Source organism: Columba livia, chromosome 21 (genome assembly GCF_036013475.1).
Source record: "Columba livia isolate bColLiv1 breed racing homer chromosome 21, bColLiv1.pat.W.v2, whole genome shotgun sequence".
In the NCBI taxonomy this organism is placed as follows: Eukaryota; Metazoa; Chordata; class Aves; order Columbiformes; family Columbidae; genus Columba; species Columba livia.
This window is the reverse complement of record NC_088622.1, coordinates 6,499,003-6,519,043: the sequence shown is the minus strand read 5'-3', so window position 1 is coordinate 6,519,043 and position 20,041 is coordinate 6,499,003. Positions and strand designations below refer to the sequence as shown.

Below are 20,041 nucleotides of genomic sequence, written 5' to 3'. Positions count from 1 at the left end.
CCCTTCCAACCCCTGACACTCTGGGATTCTGTGATTTGGGGCCCGCGGTGGCTCCTGTGACACCCCCCGGGTCACCCCAGGGGACAGAAGAGCATTGGCCAAGGCGGGGTGGGAAAACAGCTGTGAGGAGATAACGTGGGGGGTATAAAGGCTCCCACTGTTCTCCGCACAATCCCTCCTGTGTTTTGTTCAGGATAAAATATGGGATCGGGATGCCGAGCTCCACGAGACCCGTGGGATTTGCTGCCGCCTACACCGCACCCAGGCTGAAATGTGGTTGTTTCCCCGCCCCAACACGCTTCTTTTATTTAATAAAACCAGGATGATGAGCATTATTTATGCTTCTAATCATCCCTCTGGCTTGCACGCAGAAATTCTGTGAAATAATATTCATTTTAAATAGGCAGAAATGAGGGAAAAGGGAAAATGACCCCGCTGCCCCAAAGTCACCTCCAGAGCCCTCTCCACCTCGTGGGATGTTCCCATCAAAGAAAACATCTTTATCTCTTATTTCTTTTCCTTCCAGCCATAGCAGCTTTATCCTGCACCATATGTGCTGAACCGCAAAGATTTGGGTCTCCTGTCGGCCCCATTTTTTTAACGTACAAGTTTTACAGGCTTAGTGTGACACAAGAGCTGATTGTTCACCCTCATTACCCAGGGCAATGATCTTAATTATTCACCCACTGACAGACCTGCCCCTCTGCCTGCAGCTTTTGGAGCCCTGAAAAGGTTTCAATTGAGGATCAAGAAGGCAAATTGGCATGTGTGGCAGGATGCAACCCCCCCTCTCTCCCCCTCCCTCATTCATCATGGAAGGAGTAGGCACATCTCCCTCTCTCTCTGCTCTTTGAGGCCAACAGCTTCTTTCCTTTGGCCCCGGAGCCCCTGGCCAGGGCCGTTAGGAGAAGGGAGAAGGGAGCGCCGAGGCGCCAGGAGCCGCTGGGTGCCCGCAGCCAGTGTGGGGGAGGTTTGGAGGCTTCGGGGGCACCCACAGCCAGGGTGGGGGTGCAGAGAAGCTTCTGGAATGCCCACAGTCAGATCTGATCAGCCTATAAAAACGGGACTCTCGCCGAGGCTCAGCCCATTGTCGCGGGTCTCTCGGAGCACGAGCGAGATGCTGCTGCCGAGAGCCCCCCGGGATGGAGACTGCGCTTGCCTCGCCGCCGCGGTGTGAGTAAAATTAACCCTCGCAGGATTGCGAGTGCATTTATACTTTCCGTGCATATTTGCATGTGTAACTTTCTATGCTCAATATGAGCACGTGTAAAATTAATCCTCGCATAATCGCTGGTGTATTTTCCTCCCCTGCTTCCACATGAGCACGTGTAACTTTCTGTGCTCAATACGAGCACGTGTATAAATTACTTCCTCGTGCAATCATGAGTGTATTTTCCTCCCGTGCTTCCACATAAGCACGTGTAATATTCCGTGCACATTTACACGTGTATTTTTCCTCGCAGGATTGCGAGCGTATTATAAATTTCCCCTCGCAGAATCGCGAGTGTGCACTTTCCGTACTCAATACAAGTACATGTATCCCTTTACAATAACCCCACACCATATCAGGCAGGTGTGGACTCTTCCCGGACTCAGGGACGGCTCCGGCATTGTTTTGGTGCAGCCACGTGCATGCACACTGTGGATCTCCTGTTGTATTAGTTGCTGCCCCTTAATAATTTTCCTCAACTGATATCTGAACCTGTATTCAAGTCACTTTTGGAGTGCTAAAACCCTGCTTCTCACCGCTTTAATCAAAGTTGGTTTGGACCCTGTTGTCCCTTAAACGAAGCTCGGGGTGCCCCCGTGGCAGTTTGATATATAATAAAATTATGAGCAGAAAATAAAAATAAATGTGTTTCATAGGCATTACCAGGGTGTGCAGCTGCTGGTTTGTGTTGCCTGAATCATGGATGTCCAAGTACCGCAAACTCCTGAGCTGTAAATGGTGGGAAATGAGGATGTTAACACACAAACCCTCCTGGATGTTTTCAGCACTAATTCACCGCTATGTGCCCAAGAGTGGGACCTGCCCTGTGTCAAAATCCCGGGAAAACAGGATAAATCAGGACAAATCCGCAGCAATCGCACAGATTGAGCACCCGGGGCTGGAGCTCGAGGGTTTGCCAAGATCCCGGTGCCAAAATCCCCACAGGTCAGGGATTATCTAGAGGCCAAAAAAAAACCCCAAAACAACACAAACCTGAAAAGCCCGAGTGTGTCGCTCAAATATAACCCATGAAATGGACATGGGGGGTGTTTTGCACTGGTCCAGCGATGCCCGAGGGATGCACGGGGATGCTTGGGGGATGCTACACCATGACGCTTTGCCAAAAAATGAGAAAAGAAGTGATTATTTTCCCAAACACAAGTGGATCAGAGAACAAACTTAAAGTTTTTAGGGCAGTTCCAGGTGGGGGTTCCACCTTCCAGGGTCACAAAAACCTCCTTGGGGCCCCTTATCTGGGCCATAACCACTGCAGTGGTTATCAATCACTTGTTTTCCACTTAATGGGGGGGGAGTGGGAATTGTTTTAATCATAGGCTGCACGCCTGGCCAAAGGGTTTTCATTGTCCTCCTCGTTTTAGCTCCTTCCTCCAGCCACCTCCACACCTCTGACTCTCCCACACCACCCCTGGGGACCCGACGTGTCCCAGGCCGCTCACTCTTAGGCAGTAATTAAAATGTCTAATTAAAAACGGTGGGATACTTGCCCAGGACACAGAGTCCCCCGCCTGGGGAGTGTTCCCAGCGGGTCCCCACGGGTTCCCCCACGTGATGTTTTGGGGGAGGCTCCGTTCCCAGCCCGCTCCCCTCTCGCCGCGGGGACGCCTGTGGCACACGGAGCACAACCCCAGCTGACGTGCCTTGGGAAACCTGAAACAACCCGGCGGCAGCTCCGCGTTGCCCCAGCGGGTCAGGACCAACCCATCGCTGCTCAAAGCCCCCGGGACCCGGTGACAAAGAGCTGCTGCCATCGTCCCACCCAGCGGGGATGAGCCTGCGGGGAAGGTAACGCTGCCCAGAGCCCCTTCTCATTGCTGGAGGGCCAGAGCTGGGCTTGCGGGGTTAAGGATTTATTTTCCCCTTTCCTTTCCTTTCCTTTCCTTTCCTTTCCTTTCCTTTCCTTTCCTTTCCTTTCCTTTCCTTTCCTTTCCTTCCCTTCCCTTCCCTTTCCCTTTCCCTTTCCCCTTTCCCCTTTCCCCTTTCCCCTTTCCCTTTCCCCTTTCCCTTTCCCTTTCCCCTTTTTCTTTCCTTTCCCCTTTCCCTTTCCCCTTTCCCCTTTCCCCTTTCCTTTCCCTTTTCCTTTCTTTCCCTTTCCCCTTTCCTTTCCTTTCCTTTCCTTTCCTTTCCTTTCCTTTCCTTTCCTTTCCTTTCCTTTCCTTTCCTTTCCTTTCCCCTTTCCTTTCCTTTCCCCTTTCCTTTCCCTTTTCCTTTCCTTTCCCTTTTCCTTTCCCCTTTCCTTTCCCCTTTCCTTTCCCTTTTCCTTTCCCCTTTCCTTTCATTTCCCCTTTCCTTTCCTTTCCCCTTTCCTTTCCTTTCCTTTCCTTTCCTTTCCTTTCCTTTCCTTTTTCCTTTCTTTTCCTTTTTCCTTTCCCCTTTCCTTTCCTTCTTTCCCTTCCTTTCCCCTTTCCTTTCCATTCATTTCCTTTCCTCTTTCCTTTCTTTTCCTTTTTCCTTTCCTTTTTCCTTTCCTTTCCTTTCCTTTCCTTTCCTTTCCTTTCCTTTCCTTTCCTTTCCTTTCCTTTCCTTTCCTTTCCTTTCCTTTCCTTTCCTTTCCTTTCCTTTCCTTTCCTTTCCTTTCCTTTCCTTTCCTTTCCCTTCCTTTTCCTTTTCCTTTTCCCCTCCCCCTCCCTCCCTCCTTTCTTTTCCTTGCTCCTCTAACTCAAACCGCTGCACAATTTTCTTCGAAGGCTCCAGAACAACCGGGGTCTGGTGGACAAAGAAACGAGATCATGGAGAGTTAGTCCAGAAGGGAGCTCGGGAAATTCCAAAAGAAGGTTGTGAACGGGGTTCAAGGGGCCACCCGTCAGTGAGACGGCTCAGAGCGACGTGGTGAGCGACGCCATGGTGTGCGCTGGCTGTCACAGCCTGTGCCGGGCGTCTGGCTGAAGGTCACAAAACTGGCCATGGCAAAGGGGCACCACCCTGCGATAATTAACCCAGGCCACACAGTCACATTAATTAACCCCCTTCCGGGAACCCCCTGCCCAAAGGGTTGCAACTTCAAGTGTTAAAATATTTAGCAACTTGGGCTGTGGAATGCATCGAGGTGGGACTCGCCGCCAGGCCGTGAAGACACAATGTCCTCTTCTCCACATCTCCACCCCTCTCTGCAATGTCCCTTCATCTCCGGCAGGGATGGAAAACCGATGGTCCCATCCCCTCTGGCCCTTGGAAACGCTCCTCAAGGGCACCCGTCTCAAGGCTCAGCCGCCCTCGTCCTCCTCCAGCATGGGAGATGCTTTCCTTGAGCTTGAGGTTGGGGCATCACAGGACACTGCTTGTGCTCCAGCCCTGATGTTCCAACACTTAAAACAAAAGCAAGTAAAAGCAGTTGATCTTCCCACCAAATCAGATGGAGATGGGGATGGAGGCACCAAGAAAACCCCAGGAAATCAGGAGACAAATGCTCCTATCACAGGTTTTGGCAACAGCTGGTGTTTGACAAAGTTTCCAGCAGCCCAGATGCCCAAAGGGCAAGTTGGCATCTTCAGATGGTCTGTTTGGAAGAGAGGACATGTAGAGAACAACCCAGCATGGGTGTCTCCACTGCAAAATTAATGGGTCCCTGAGGGCCCCATCTATACACAAACCTGGTGGCCCAACCTCAGCTGAAGGTATCAGAGCATTTTGGCAGCATTAAGGACCATGAGATGCACCCCAGATGACTCATAGGGGACATCCTGGCCTGGGTGGCACTTTGTTCTTGGTGGTATGTGGGAAGTGGCCGGGGCTGAGGTGGCTGATGTCTCGGTGCCCTTGCAGGTGAACCCATGAGCGCAGCCTTGCAGATGACGGCGTTTGGCCTGGCTCTGCTCTCAACCCTCTTCCTGCTCCTGGCCACGTGCACCGACTGCTGGATGGTGAACGCTGATGACAGCCTGGAGGTGAGAGAGCAACCACCCTGTGTGGGTGCCTTGACATCCATGGGGTTATAGAACCACAGAATCATCTTGGTTGGAAAAGCCCCTCAAGATCAAGAGTCCAACCATAACCCACCCTTGCACTGCCCCATGTCCTGAGAACCTCATGTCCGTCTGTCCAGGGATGGTGACTCCAGCACTGCCCTGGGCAGCCTGTTCCAATGCCCCACAGCCCTTTGGGGAAGAAATTGTTCCCACATCCAACCTCAACCTCCCCTGGCACAACTTGAGGCCGTTTCCTCTGCTCCTGGCGCTTGTTCCTGGGGAGCAGAGCCCGACCCCCCTGGCTCCAAGCTCCTTTCAGGCAGTTCAGAGATCAGAAGGTCTCCCCTCAGCTCCTGTTCTCCAGCTGAACCCCCAGGTCCCTCAGCCGCTCCATCACACTTGTGCTCCAGCCCCTCACCAGCTCCGTTCCCTTCTCTCCACTCGCTCCAGCACCTCAAGGCCTTTCTTGGTGTGAGGGGCCCAAAACTGCCCCCAGGATTCAAGGTTTGGCCTCAACAGCACCCCATGGGGCACAGGGTTGAGACACAGGGTTGCACCACATCTCCATGGGCGTGGAAAGGGGACACAGTGGGACAAACCTGCTGCTTTCTTCATGAGTCAGAGAATTAGAGGATGAGAGAGAGGGAGAACTGCTGGAGCAGAAGGAGACAGCGAGTCCTGGGATGTGTCCAGCTGCATTGGTGGGAGCTGGGCTGGTTGGTCCCTGGGGAGCTGGGATGCACTTGGGTGCCTTTCTCTTCCATCCAGGTGAGCCACAAATGCCGGGGGCTTTGGAGGGAATGTGTCACCAACATGCAGGACGGGGTCAGGACCTGTGACCAGTACGACTCCATCCTGGCTGACCACCCAGGTGAGCTGCCATGGCCTGGAGGTGTTCTTGAAGTTCAGAGCTGAGATTTTTCCCTCTTCCTTTTCGAGATGATCCTCGGTGCAAAGGTCTGACCCTCAGCCGTAGCAAAGCAGGCCCGGGCTCCTCTTGGTCTCCTGCCCCATCAGCACAGCCTGGGCAGCAGCCCGGGGCTCAGCCAGGTCTGTCACAGGGTCACGGAGCAGCCGAGGGGTCGTGGCACACGCAGCCCAGGCACAGCTCCTGCCCTCCAGCACACGGTGGGATTTGCAACCCCATTGATGTCACGTATGGGGTGAGGACTTGGCCAAGGACTTGTGTCCTCAGCTTGTGGACAGTCACATCATGGTGTGGACACTCCTCCTGGCCTGCACAGAAGAGCCCTTGTGTGAGGCAGTGACATGGGACAACCCAGATTTGGAGAGTGGAGAACAAGAGGCAGCACGGACCAAGTAGGGTTGTGCTGGTCTGGGGCCAAAGCTCTGTAGGGAGAAGTCCCGCTGCACACAGCTGGCGATGTGACCCATGCCAGCTGTCACATCTGTCACCAGTACGTTGATATTTGCTCTTCAAAACAGCAGCTACACAACCTGGAGGGAAAAAAAGACCAGTTGGGACAGCAGCACCTTCTGCCCAAGCCTGTGCAGGAAGGTCTTGAGCCGGTGACCACATCCCGGGTGCTGATTGACGCGCCTATGTTGATTGGTTTCTTGAGCTGGTCTAGTAAGGAGCTTATCAAGTCCTGGTGCAGGGTTTCTGCTGAGCCTGGCGAGCACTTTGCCTACGGCACACGGCAAACAGGGGGTTGGTAGGTCCCGATGTAGATACCTCCTATGGACATGCCCACTGCTGAGTTTGGTGACCCTGCAGGGACACGGGCACCAGTCTGGAGTGGGGACACCAGGTCCTCTGAGCACTCCTCAGGCCCCTTTCTGGTTTTCTTTCCTTTCCTTCCCAGTGAAGATCGTGGTGACGCGGACGCTGCTGATCTCCGCAGACCTCCTGGCCGGCCTGGCCCTGGCTACACTGCTCCTCGGCCTGGACTGCATCAAGTTCCTCAAGGAGGATCCGCGTGTCAAACTGAAGATGTGCTACGGGGCCGGTGTCACCCTTGGCATCGGGAGTGCGTGGCCGGGACAGCCAAGGGCCAGATGGACCTTGCGTCCCATGGGGAGCGGGGGGGATGCTGAGAGCTGGGGGCACCCCCCTGGAGGAGTCTTGGGGACAATTTGGGGGTCATATGGCTCTTCCTTAACCAGCCCCGTTCCTCCCAGGCATCCTGGGGCTCGTGGGCTCCGTGTGGTACGCGGTGGACGTCTACGTGGAGAGGGCCACGCTGGTGTCACGCAACATCTTCCTGGGCGTCCACTACGACTTCGGGTGGTCGTGCTGGCTGGGGATGGCCGGCTCCACTGGCTGCTTCGCCGCGTCCGTCCTGCTGACCTGCTGCCTCTGCACCTGCACCGGTCAGTTTGCCCGGCACACCCCACGGGGCTTTCTGCCCCCCAGGGGTGTGTGTGGGTGAAGGAGCAGCTCAGGGGGTGCAGAACTCCGCACAGGGTCCAGCCAAACGGAGGCGAACCCCTTTGTGTCCGGCCCATGCGCCCTGGCAGGGGGGTTGGGTCACACAGGGCAGGACGGGGCACAGTGGGGACCCATGAGGGTGCGGGGGGGCGCAAACACTCCATCCGCATTTGCGGGACCCGGAGGTGCCGGTGAAGGTGTGTTGATGTCCAACGAATGCAGCGGCCACGCTGGAGCTGTGTCACCGCGACCAAAACCTGAGCCAGCAGCTGCAGGGAGGTGCCGGTGGAAATCTGTCCATCCCACCACCAGGGACATGGGGCAGGTCCCAGGGGGTGGAAGCGACTCCACAGCGCCGGCTGTCCAGGGTCAGCTCTCCCACCACCGTGACACTTGTGACACAACCCAACTCTCCCCCGGCAGAGCCCGGCAGCCGCCAGCCACCCCAGAGGCCTCCCCAGCCCCGCGGCCCATCGGCCACCAGCAAGATGTACGCCGTGGCCTCCCGCGTGTGACGGGCCGGCTCCTCACGCCCGGCCCTGCTCGGGACACTGTCCCCCCAGCTGACCCCATTAAAGCACCGCCACCTGGACTGGGACGTCTCGGCCGTTGCTTTAACGCTCCAAGCGCAGGGTTTGCATGAGCTGTGGCAAAAAAGGTGCTGCAGAAATCACTCGCATACGAGGCTGCTTTCCCCAATTCCTGGTTTCACAAAAATAAACCCCGAAAAAGCGTTACTTTAAGAAAAGGTGCCCCCAAGTCCCCCGGGGCAGCTGTTGGGACACTGAGGGTGAAAGAGCAACTGGGAAATCACTGGGTGGAAAGTCCTTTCTGTGCAGAGCAACAGTGACCGCAGAGCAACGGTGACTCCACGTGGCCGGTGGCCCCGATGGCTCCGGCCCACGGAAACCGCCCCACACTCAAACCCAGCAGCTGCGAGGTCTGCACTCAAAAGCCGGGTACAGCTGGTGGAGCCGGGAGCGTTTCTGGTTCCCTGGGGTTACTGGTGGGGGAACTGCGGCCACACGTCCGGCGCAGGACGCGGTGAAGCCTGAGGAGGGTGCTCGACCTGCAAAGCTGCATTTTTAACTCATTTCCAGATGAATTATCATCCTCCTTGCAATCCGTCCAAAGCAGAACCCAAAGCCTCCCCAGCCATTGCTGTTTGCTCGGTCTCTGCCCCCATCCCTTCCCATAGTGCAGGGACATGGGGCAGAAAGGTCCCCAGTTCACATTTTGTCACCCCAAAAGGCAGCAGAACAAGCCTGAGCGGACATTCCCACAGGGCCACAGCCAGTCCCTCAACGGGAAGGTGCAGGACAGACCCGCAGCAGCGCTCTGGTGGCCCCTTCAGGCTGTAAAACACCTGCACCCCCAGCCAGCACAGCCCCAGGATCCCCCCAGGGTGTTTGTCCCCAGGGAAGACGGGGACATCGTTTCCAATGTCACCCGAAGCCAAAAGGCAGCAAAACCTCAGGTGTTTGACAGCTCCTGCTTGGGGCGCGCGGCACGAACAGCCCCAAGCGGCTGCCGCGTCCTGCAGCGGGGCCGCGAGTCCGTCTGCGCTGTCGGCGCAGGGTGACGAGAGCCAGAGACCTGAGAAATGACAGAAATCCCACCGCCGAGGCCGCGTGACAAACCAGGAGGCCGTGACCGGTCGCTGTCCCCCGCGGGGTGTCGCTGCTCCCAGGACAGTCGGCGGCTGGCACCGCGGGGACGGCAGCCAGAAGGTGTTCAGAGGACCCTGAATGCACTTGGGCACACAAGAACACAGGTAAACCGAGCAGGAATTCACACAACACAGCTGGGAGCTGTCAAATCTGCCAGCAGAACACACCACACGCACCGGGGCTGCCACTCCGTCCCCCAAACCTTTTAGGAACATTTAACTTACGCTCTTTCAGCCAAAAGCGGGTTTAAAAAGACCAAGCACACAAGGTAATTCTTTAAGACCTTTATTAACAGATGCTTGCAGTTTGACTTGAAAAAATCAGGTGTATATTTCATACAAATTAAAAATGAGGTTCTTAAAAATCTCAACTTGACCAGATATGAAACAATTTAAAAACCTTTAAAGGTATATTGAGAAAAAACAGGCTTTTAAAAAACGTGTTTATAGTTTCCAAAAGGAGACTTCTTTAGGTAAAAATAATAAAAACCCCATGCTGCATAGATAATGCAGATAGTTCTAGTAATCTGGTCAACAGCAAAAAGCAAGCACTTAAGGTCTTCAGTTCCAATTCTTTTGTTCATTTCTTATTGCTGGAATTTCGTTTTCTTGTCTTCTTCATTTCTTAAGTCTTTTCTTTGATGACTAAACTGAAAAAGAGGAATAAAAAGGGGATGATCAGACAGGGGTTACATGGGGGGGTCTGTCTACCAAGATTCAGCTGCAATTAATTCACAGGTTCTCACTGAGACAACTCGCACACACACAGAAGAATCCTCATCAACCACAGCTCGTTAACCAGCTCACTGGACTCCCCCCGTCACCGCCAGCGACCAAAGCTGCTGGTTTTCCCCACAAAAGCAACACGAAGGACTCGGAGACGGCGCTAAATGGAAGCACAAAGGAATCCCAGCAGGAGCCGCTGCGAACACAGCGAGTCTGGGAAGGCAGGAGGACGCACCAACGGCTCCAGCAGGCGCCGAGGAGCAGATCTGTACCTGTGGCTTCTGAAAGCCGCTGCCCAGACCACAGAAACCACGATTTATAGTCTCCAATAACATCAACAGGCAGAAAAAACAAGCCAAGTGTCATCCTGGGGGTTGTTGGAAGCCACGACATGAAGAATTCATCCGGCTGGTGTTAGCAGCGGGATCGAGCAAAGGTTCAGATCAAGTGCACAGAAAACAGCACGGTGGGGATTGAAGAGAGACCGAGTCACAAACCCGGCAGCAGCTCAGCCCCCCAGGAACGAGTCCCCAAACCGGGGGAGGTCAGAGCTGCTGCTGTCACCAAACCACCCCCGGCCCAGCTCCTGCATCTCCTTCCCCATACTCTGCCCTGGGGAGACCACACCTGGAATATTGTGTCCAGCTGTGCCCCCTCAGTTCCAGCAGGACAGGGAACTGCTGCAGAGAGTCCAGCGCAGCCACCAAGATGCTGGAGGGAGTGGAGCATCTCCCGTGTGAGGAAAGGCTGAGGGAGCTGGGGCTCTGGAGCTGGACAAGAGGACACTGAGGGGGGACTCATTCCTGGGGATCAAGATGGAAAGGGGGAGTGTCAGGAGGATGGAGCCAGGCTCTTCTGGTGACAACCAGTGACAGGACAAGGGGCAATGGGTGCAAACTGGAACACAGGAGGTTCCACTGAAAGATGAGAAGAAACTTGTTTGGGGTGAGGGTGGCAGAGCCTGGCCCAGGCTGCCCAGGGGGTTGTGGAGTCTCCTTCTGTGCAGACATTCCAACCCGCCTGGACACCTTCCTGTGTAACCTCATCTGGGTGTTCCTGCTCCATGGGGGGATTGCACTGGATGAGCTTTCCAGGGCCCTTCCAACCCCTGACACTCTGGATTCTGTGACCATTTGTCACCAGCAGAGCCCCCAGGGGTGTTTCCCAGCCCAGGCAGAGTGATGGGTGAGACACCAGCAACGGGACGGGAACACCGGTGAGAGCAAAGAGAGAGGGAGAAGGACAGACAAGGAAAGCACCAGAAAAAAAAACAAGTAGAACAGAGCCCTACCAACAAAATATATTCCCAAATTAGCAAAACTGTCCATCAGCAGACAGCACCGAATCAGCGCCGGGCCGCAGCCTGTTTGCCTTGTGACAAAAGCAACGTTTTCACACCGACCGTGTCCCGCGAGGCTCCCGAGCAGCAGCACAGCGGCTCCTCTGCACCACGACCACCGTCCCAACCGGTTTTTCCAGTGTCTTTTTTTAAGGCAAAAAGCTGCTACTGAGACACTCCTACAAATTGTGCACCAGCTTGCCAGAAATTAATGCCTAGAGGTCCTAGCGCGATTCACCTCCCATTTGGGACGGAGTGGTAACAGAGCCCAGGAAGCACCAGGACCTGTTTCTCCCCAGCTCCTTCCAAGTCACTACCCCAGCACTGCTTAAATTACTATTTCTGGGTGGAAAAAGGCTGAACTACTGAGCACAGCCAGGATTTTAAGCTTAACATCACTCTAGGCCATGAATCAACAAAAACTCAACCTGGTAACTGAGTCCTCCTAATTAATCAGCACTCGTACATCAAACTCTCAGAGTTGGGTTCTGCAGGCACACAAGCATGAGCAACAGCCCAAACCTCAAAAGGTAAAAATTAAAGGAAAGCAGCAAAAGAAAACGAAGCCGCCTGCTGGAGCAGCCCCGGCCACGCACCCGGATGATGGTAGAGATGTTAAGCCGGTGTTTACTCAGCCCCGCCCTGCTCGGCCTCGGGAGCGGACGTGTTCTCAGCTGGTGGTTCGGCTGTCTTCGTCTCTTTGCCATCTTGTGGTTTAGGGTTCTCTGGGCGTCTGCGTCGGTAGTTGAAGTTACGACGGTACCGACGTTGAGGTGGCTGCTGACTTTGGGTCTCATCCCCTTGGTTCTCTTTATCTTCTTCGTTCCCGTCCTCTCTAGGCTGTCTTTGACGAGGAGGACCCCTGAAAGTCAAGCTGGGCTTTAACAATGCAGCATCTGACCATCGCCATGTTCTGGCTCTGCTGCTAAAAGGCAAGGTTTAAAAAGTTAAAATAGACAAAAAGAAGTCGATGTGCAGCATACCTGCGGAATCGCGGTCTGTAACCTCGATACATGTTCTGTCTGACTGGTCTGCCTTGTTCTCCTGCACCCTGGTTGTCAGCACCCTGGAAGACATGAGGCAACAAACCATCTCAGCCACGTGCAGCCGGTAACGCCGCAGCTCATCACGTCGGGAGGAAGCGGCTGCCAGGCCAAGCCTGTGCCGTACGAGGGGAGAATTCGTGTTTCTTCCAGTTAATCACATGGGAAGTTAACACAAATTCAATCAGTTTTTTAAAAGCCGTAACATTAGGACCTTCAGCTTACTGACATCTACTCCAATGTCTCACGTTACCACCAAATCACACCAAAAACACCTTGAGCATCTACCAAAAGCAGCACAAAGCTGCATCCATCGCCCCGCTCCAAAGGAATCGAGGTAGTTTGGCATCAGGTTTTAAGCAAACGTTACCTCCACGATCTCTCCCTGCACGGGAGGGTTGGTGTATTGTGGTCGACGCCCGTAGGGCCTACGCATATAGTAAGGTGGGTACCGCCGCCTGCGGTAGGGACGGCGTTGCTGGCCTTGACCTTCCGGGATGTTCTCTGCTCCTTCGTTCTTTTCCCCACTCTCACTATTCTGGTAGTTTTGCTGGTAGTTGCGTGGAGGACCCCTACGACGTGGATATCGTCTGTAATGGTTACGGTCTGCTGCGTATTTGCTGCCTTGCACTGGAACTCCACCGGGACCTGTCACGTTCGCTGCCTCCGCGCCCTGCGGAGCGGAGAGCAGGTGAGCACTCAGCACCACGGTTACAGCAAAATACCACTGAGCAGCGATTTACATCCACATTGCAAGGCATTCATCTCCCTGGATGTCATGAGGCACCGGCTCAAACCGCAGGCACCGCAGCAAAGCCTGCAGACCGAGTTTTCCGCACGTGCCCCGACGCCCCGGAGACGCGTTTACCTTTTCTCCCTCAACCACATCAAACTCCACGGTCTCTCCATCTCCTACGCTGCGGAGGTACTTCCTGGGGTTATTCTTCTTTATGGCAGTCTGACAACATAATATTACAGAATTACATTTACAGGCACAGCACAAAAATGCTACTTAGCGTATCTGAAGAATTAAGGAAAAAAAGATTAAAGAATTTGAGTTTTTAGTATCTTAAGAGGAAGAGCTGTACTCCTGAAAACGCAATGAAACCACCATGAAAATCCAAGAAGTCATCAAATTAACTCTATTACTATAGTTCTGGCCCATGTGAAACGTGTAGCAGCTGACCAGAAACATCTGTCAACGCGCTGCCCGCTGAAAAAGCGGCTTGAAAACAAACCAACCCCCACAACACATGCTGCCCATGGTGTCGCTACCAGAGCTTAGCACTGAACACCCCACAGCATCTATACACACCAATATCTAAGCATTTCTGATTTCCAAGCCACTGCAGCACACAGGCCGTCCCCAGCCATAGCCAGAAATCAAGAGGTTGTTTTCTCCTCTGAGGCTTCACCACCATCGCTCCAGCCACGGCATTGACCGATTCATCACAAATCTACCCTGCACGTGTACGATACGTCAAGGATTAACCTTCCCAAGGCACCAGCGCCAGACGAGCCTTTGTATCGGGACCCGCACGTTGAATGACTACTGAAAAACACTGAGTTTTCTGCACTATTCAGCGTTGGATTCCATTTTTGCCAGGTGAGTTAATAGGCCCCACGCTCAGCCACGTTCTGCTTATCAAATACTTTAACTGAACACTGATCCAAGTGGAACAACTTTACAAAAAATCCCAGCAGCAGAATTCGACTGGAGTTTTTCCCTAAATGGAACAAAATCTATGGAAACACATGCCCACAAGTCTCACCCTATAAAATAGTGGTTTTGGGAAAGACAGGAAAGCTTATTACAAAAGAAGCTGCGTTAACAGCCAAGCTGGATCACGGGGATGGGCAAATACAGACACAGCTCTGACTCCTACACCAAGATGAGACCCCTAAAGCTGTTTTATCATGCAAATTCTTACATTAAAACAAATCACTGCCAAACTGCGCTTTTAGAAACGTAACAGCAGTTACAGGACAAGTCCCGAGGTGTGGCTGGTGAGCCAAGGTCACAACCGTGGCCCGACAGCTCCCGCAGGGCACGGGTTCCTCACACACACACACACACAGCAGAGCTGTTTGGCCTTTATCCGCTACCCCGTGACAGAATAACCTTTATAAACAAACGCTGCTGCCTTTTAATTGCAGGTGAATTCAGACACAGCCCAAGCAAGAGAGCTGGCAAATCCAACTCCTGTCAAACCACTTCCCAGGGGTTCCTTTTTCCTCCCTTTGTTTACACCACCAGCAGTATATCCCCAACTGGAGACAAAAGAACAATCCACGGACTCCTAAATGCCCCAAGTAAACCAAGCTCCACCAAAACTCTGTGTGGGCTGCATCACGACAGGAGATCCCGAGCCAGGGTGCAAACCCAGACTTGCTCACACTGCCAGGGCAGACCAAAGACTAAACTAAGGCCACAAAATAATCCCAGGTGTGGTGTGCAGTCTCAGTCCAGAACCAGTTTCTGAAGGTTTACATGCTCACTATACAAGTGTACATTTCTGTTAAACTGAAAAAGTGCCTATTAAAATGTTTGCAGACTTTCACTGAAAGCCTGGAGCAATACATTCCATAAAAGTTTTGCCTAAAGCCTTCACTGACACTTCTATTATTACAGCCTATTACCCTATTAGCGCCCAACTAATTTCCCTCCCTGCTGCAAGCTTTTCATTTCACTTCATTTCCATACACTTACTAACAACGGTACGAATCCAGGAGGCAGCTTCCCTGGACTGCAGCGATCGTCGAGCAGCGCGCGGGCACAGCCAGCGCCATTTCCATCGCGTTACAGTCCCACCTGTATCTCGTGTCCTCCCCACAGATGCACGTGGATGTGTGAAAGCCCCAGCCATGTGCAACCCAACAGCGACAACACTTATTCGTGTTCAGAAAACAGCCCTCGGAATATGTGAGGCCCTTTCCCAACTTTGGTTCTACTCACACAGGTCACGCGCAGCGAGTTTCAGAGGGAACGTGTTTTGGTTTCAAAGGAATCTTACCTGATGGACAAACACATCTTCCTTGGTGTCATTCCTGCAAGACAACAGGAAATTGAAGTTCATGTATGAAATGCACAGTAAGCCCGGTTTAAAAATGTGGTTGTTCAGGGTGGGGACAGAACTGCCAAGACAAGCAGCTGTCGGCACCAGCTCCCAAGCAGCCCCAGCAGCTCACTGCTGGAGTAAAGAGACGGTTGGGCAGCGTGAGCAAGGCTCAGAGCACTAAGTTGCAGGGAAACAGCTCCTTCTCCCTCCTGCACACCCGCAGTTCATCCCACCCCACCCAGGGGCACGTGTGGAGAGGGAAGAACACCTGAGAGCGGGAAGAACACCTGAGAGCGGGCAGACATCATTTCTGACAGAGGCCGGGTGGTACGACAGCTCTGCGCCATCTCTGCAGTCACATCCCCATAGCCCCCACGTTCCCTTCGTTTAAGGAGCGACCAGCGCTCCAGCAGCAGGGTCAGGCAAGTTGCATTTGTGAGCACACAGAGGGAAACCTCGAGCTTCTCCCCTCCCAAAAAACAGCGAACAGCTCAAGTCTGCAGCTCCACAGACCCCAAAGCCTCTTTCACGGTGCAGTTCCAAGGCCGGACAACACAATGCGGTACCAACGAGGTCGGCAAAGCTGGACACGCTGGTGGAGCTGGACACGCTGTTTTCACCAGCAAACTCACAGCCCCACCAACCCACCCTCGCTGCAGCGCTGGTTTCATTAGTCTGCAGGACACTTTGAATCGGTAGCAAAGTGGCTTTTATTTCCCAGAATGACTGGTGAAGAACAACGCAAAGCAAAGCTGGTCTTAAAATGCGCTCAGGACTAACTGGAGAGCTTATGGGTATGAGAAACAGAATAAAGAATTCTTGTTTTTAAAGATACAGCCAAGCGTTCCTCAAGGTGACAATTACTATTCTTCCAAAAACTCAATCTACTCCATCTTCCAAAAACTACAGCTATTCTATCAGACAGCACCAGCCCCCTTGTTTCCTCAGGGATTGATGCCTACAGGCCTCACAGGTTATGGGAAAAGGAAACCAAGCAAAGCAGCCTGATCAGCACCCAGGAGCCCTTGCGAAGCTGGAGCCGCAGCGCAACATCTCCTACCAGATGCTCTAAAAGCCAAAACCTTCAGAAAAGCCCAGTAACAGGTTTTCAGTGAAAAACATAAAGCTTGGAACCCTCCTTGACTGGGAAGCGACAAATGGTGGTAGGAAGAGCTCGTGTGTGCGCTCTGCAAGTGTGGACACTGTACTCTCGCTAAGTTCCATTCTGGACAGTCATCCCAGATACTGGGTTTTAAATCCTTTTGAAAACGCAGTTTCCATTTAAGAGGACACTGGAGATTCAGATCAACAAATGAGCCGGTTACACAGACACAGCTCAAGGTGCAGACATGGTCAATGGGGAAGGCCAGCGCCCGCCACGCGATTCCTGACGGTGTTTGCAGTCGGCGGGAAGCTCCAAGGGTCAGTGGCACAGTGACCACCTTCCCAGAGAAACTCTGAAATGGCACAAGAGAAACCCCCGTTCTGAGAGCTTAACAAGCCCTTCAACTCATCTTGGCACTAAATGACTCCTCCCTCAACATCTTTAATCCATAAAAATGTTTAAAAAAATTAATCAGATGAGCAGATTAAGGAAAGGCCGCTGTTAAGCCCGGCAGAATGCTAAATCCAGAGCCAGAGCTCAGTGCGCAGCTCCGGCGATGGCAAAAGGACCAACTCACTGCCCTGCACACCCATTTATTATTTTGCCAACGATGAGAAACAACTGACGGGTACTCAGAATGCAAAAGTATTTCAGGACAGAAACGCACTTTTAACATTCAAACACAGGAAATACTTGACCGTGCACCTACACCAAAGCTGAGTTTTAGTTCCCCAGTCAACCCGAGCTGGCGGCAGCCCCGGCCGGAGCGAAGCCGAGCGAGGGCAGCGGCTCCGCAAAGCCAGAGATCCCGAACCCAGGAAACGTCCCCCCCCCGGTTCCCAGGCTGCCGCGCTCATCTCTTGATAACACCACATCCCGCTGGGCTTCTCATTAAAAATGGCAACCTCAGGGATTAACCAGCTGCCAAATTAACATGCGGGGAAGCCACTGGGACGGCTTAACTCGCTGCTGCTGCTGCTTCCCGGCCTGACTCAGTCGCTGAGCGTTTCCACGACCGAGGGAAACAGGAAAAGCCTTCCCTAGAGGGACAGTTTGCGGCCTGTGACTCTATAAGCGTTTATAAAACCCAAAGAGGCTCAAGCTTACAGCACCGACAGCTATTTGACATTTCACATGAAAACCTACGTGAAGAATGCAAACTGGGCAGGCTGCGAGCAGTTCTTCAAAGTTTCAGACACAAAACCAATTAGGGAGCTTGGCAGACAGTTCAGACTGGGTCATGAGGTAACAGACAGTTGGAAAAAAAAGCAATATTTAAACTAAACATAAAGAAAAGGCCAAATAACAGCCCCAGGATCTACGCTTGCTTCTCTCTCCTAAGTCTTACACCAAAATTCTGGAGCTGTGGGGTTGGGGGTTGACACACCAAGTGTTTAAGGGAATGTGGCATCTGCAAAACAACCCCAGGAGGCCCCTCCAGAGCACCCAAAATGCCTATTTGTCCGTAATTTGCAGATTCCAGGACTCCTCCTCTACCCAACCCCATCACTGATACGCTCATTTTAAGTATTTACACAACTGTTCCGTTTTTCCTCTCAACCAACAGCAGCCACGAAAAGAATCTTGGAGGCACTTGTTTCTTGAGCCCCCTTAGAGACTCCAGTCTTGCAATACAAAATCAGCCTGAATTTTGCTCATTTCCCGTACATTTAGGCTTCCTTGAGATAAAGTGATTTTAACTACCAAGCACTCAAAGCGATTCTCGCTTGTACTGATGTCACTGAACTTCACGCAGCAGTTTAAACAAATATTTTGCCAGTAGATTTCTACACCCTTAAAGCCAAAAACAACCCCAGAAGCCCCTATCCAACAAAAAATTAAAGAGTCTTAATGTAGGAAATATCGCCATGAGAATATGGATATTAGGAATAATTTATTCCCAGAAAGGGATGTTGGGTGTTGCAACAGGCTGCCCAGGGCAGTGCTGGAGTCACCATCCCTGGAGGGCTGGACAGACGGACATGAGGTTCTCAGGACATGGGGCAGGGACAGGGGTGGGTTATGGTTGGACTGGATGAGCCTGAGGGGCTTTTCCAACCAAAATGGTTCTATGAGAATAAGTTCACTGAGCCACCGAAGTTCTTACAAAGATTAAGGCACTAAAAAGCCAACGCGATAAAACGGCCGGGGCGAAAGCGCAGGGGGCAGGACACATGTCACCCCTTCCTCCCGCCAAGTGTCACCGCGCGGGGTGACAGCGGCGACAAAGCCCCGCCCCGCAGGCCCCCGCCCCCCCCCGCCCTGGCGCCCCCTCACCTGTTGATGAAGCCGTAACCGTTCCTCACGTTGAACCATTTCACTGTTCCCAAAACCTTCGTTGCTGCGGGAGGGGGGAGGCGGCGTCAGGCGGCACGTGGCGGGGCGGCGCGCACAAAGGCCCCGCGTGGCGGACATCTTGCGCCGCCCCGCCCCCACCCGCCGACACGCGGGGCCCGGCGGCGCGCGCGGGAGGGAGCGGGGAGGCGCCCGGGGGCGATCAACGGCCGGCGCGGGGGCGCGCGCGGCGCGTGCGGGAGGCGCGCGCCGCCCCTCAGCCCAGGGGGAGCTCGCGCCGCCCCTCAGCGATGGCGGGAGGGGAGTGGGGGGGGGGGGGTGGGCTCGCGCCGCCGCGGGGCCTCCCCAACCGCCGCGAACCCCCGGCCCCTCACCGATGACCTTCTTGTCCCCGCCGGCGGGAGGCGCCGCCGAGGCCAGGCCGCTGCCCCCGTTCCCGGTGCCGCCGTTAGGCTTAGAGTCGGCGGGGGCGGCGGGGGCCGCCGCGGGGACGGGGGCGGCGGGCGGCTGGGTCTCGGCCTCGCTGCTCATGGCGGCGGCTGTTCGGTGCGGACGGTGGTGGTGACTGGCTGTTTGCGCCGCCTCCCGCGGTGTGATGGTGACTGAGGCCGGCCGTGGGGGGGCTGCTCCCTGCTCCGGGCTCGCTGAGCTCCGCTCTCCGCTCCCGATACCGATCGAACTGGCCACAATGGCGGCCCGCACCGGCTAGCCACCCCGCGCGCCCCGCCCGCGCCACACACCATTCGCCGCTCGGGCCGCCCGTTAAACGGCGAGCGAGCCCATTGGCTTCTCGCCTCGCGGCCACCGCCCCTCGCGGGATGTCCATTGGCAGCGACACCTGCCTCTCCCTAGGCGCGCGCGCCCATTGGCCGTTCCGCCCGCGGCTGCCAGGCTCGCTTTTCTTACCGGCCTAGCCGGAGTCCCCGCCCCCGCCGCCTGATTGGCCACCTCCGCCGCTCCCGCCCCCAACGGGCCCGACCGGGGAAGTGCGCGCGACCATGTGGCGGCGGCGCTCGCGGCCGCTCGGGCCCCTCCCGCGGGACCCCCGGTCGTCCCGCTCGCCCCCAGTCCCGTCACCCGCCCCCGGTCCGGTCACCCGGTCCCGTCACCCGGCCGCCCCGCGGTACCGGGACTGGGCCCAGCGGCCGCGCTGGCGGCGGTTCCCGCTCTCTAAGCCACCGATTCCCGGTACAAGGGCCGGTGCAGCCCCCGCGCGGCTCCGTTAAGAAAAATAACCAGGAGGATCCCGCGCGTGTTAATTAACGCTGAGGAATGACGGA

The 20,041-nt window shown here is 54.5% G+C and overlaps 2 protein-coding genes across 7 annotated transcripts; one reads left to right on the top strand and one right to left on the bottom strand.

Annotated features, from left to right (window-relative positions):
* Positions 1–2,843: 2,843 nt before the first annotated feature.
* Positions 2,844–8,117, top strand: LOC102094390 (claudin-16). Of its 2 annotated transcripts, XM_065038171.1 has the most exons (7): positions 2,844–3,013; positions 3,916–4,057; positions 4,991–5,112; positions 5,902–6,004; positions 6,960–7,124; positions 7,276–7,467; positions 7,949–8,117. In XM_065038171.1, exons 3-7 carry the CDS (start codon positions 4,999–5,001, stop codon positions 8,038–8,040), a joined length of 666 nt encoding a protein of 221 aa, XP_064894243.1. In that variant the 5' UTR covers positions 2,844–3,013; positions 3,916–4,057; positions 4,991–4,998; the 3' UTR covers positions 8,041–8,117. The 2 variants fall into 2 exon arrangements, with proteins under 2 accessions (XP_064894243.1, XP_005514575.2); XM_005514518.2 differs by lacking the exon at positions 3,916–4,057.
* A 1,347-nt stretch (positions 8,118–9,464) lies between these two features.
* YBX1 (Y-box binding protein 1) lies at positions 9,465–19,474 on the bottom strand. Of its 5 annotated transcripts, NM_001282842.1 has the most exons (9): positions 19,266–19,292; positions 19,136–19,163; positions 18,744–18,807; positions 15,317–15,350; positions 13,171–13,260; positions 12,673–12,975; positions 12,243–12,325; positions 11,856–12,121; positions 9,465–9,844 (listed from the first exon to the last, which is right to left on the bottom strand). In NM_001282842.1, the coding sequence occupies exons 1-8, from the start codon at positions 19,290–19,292 to the stop codon at positions 11,887–11,889; spliced, it is 864 nt and encodes a 287-aa protein (NP_001269771.1). In that variant the 3' UTR covers positions 9,465–9,844; positions 11,856–11,886. The 5 variants fall into 5 exon arrangements, with proteins under 5 accessions (NP_001269771.1, XP_064893432.1, XP_064893430.1 ...); XM_065037360.1 differs by having other exon boundaries at positions 19,136–19,474; XM_065037358.1 differs by having other exon boundaries at positions 11,856–12,133; positions 19,136–19,468.
* Positions 19,475–20,041: the final 567 nt, after the last annotated feature.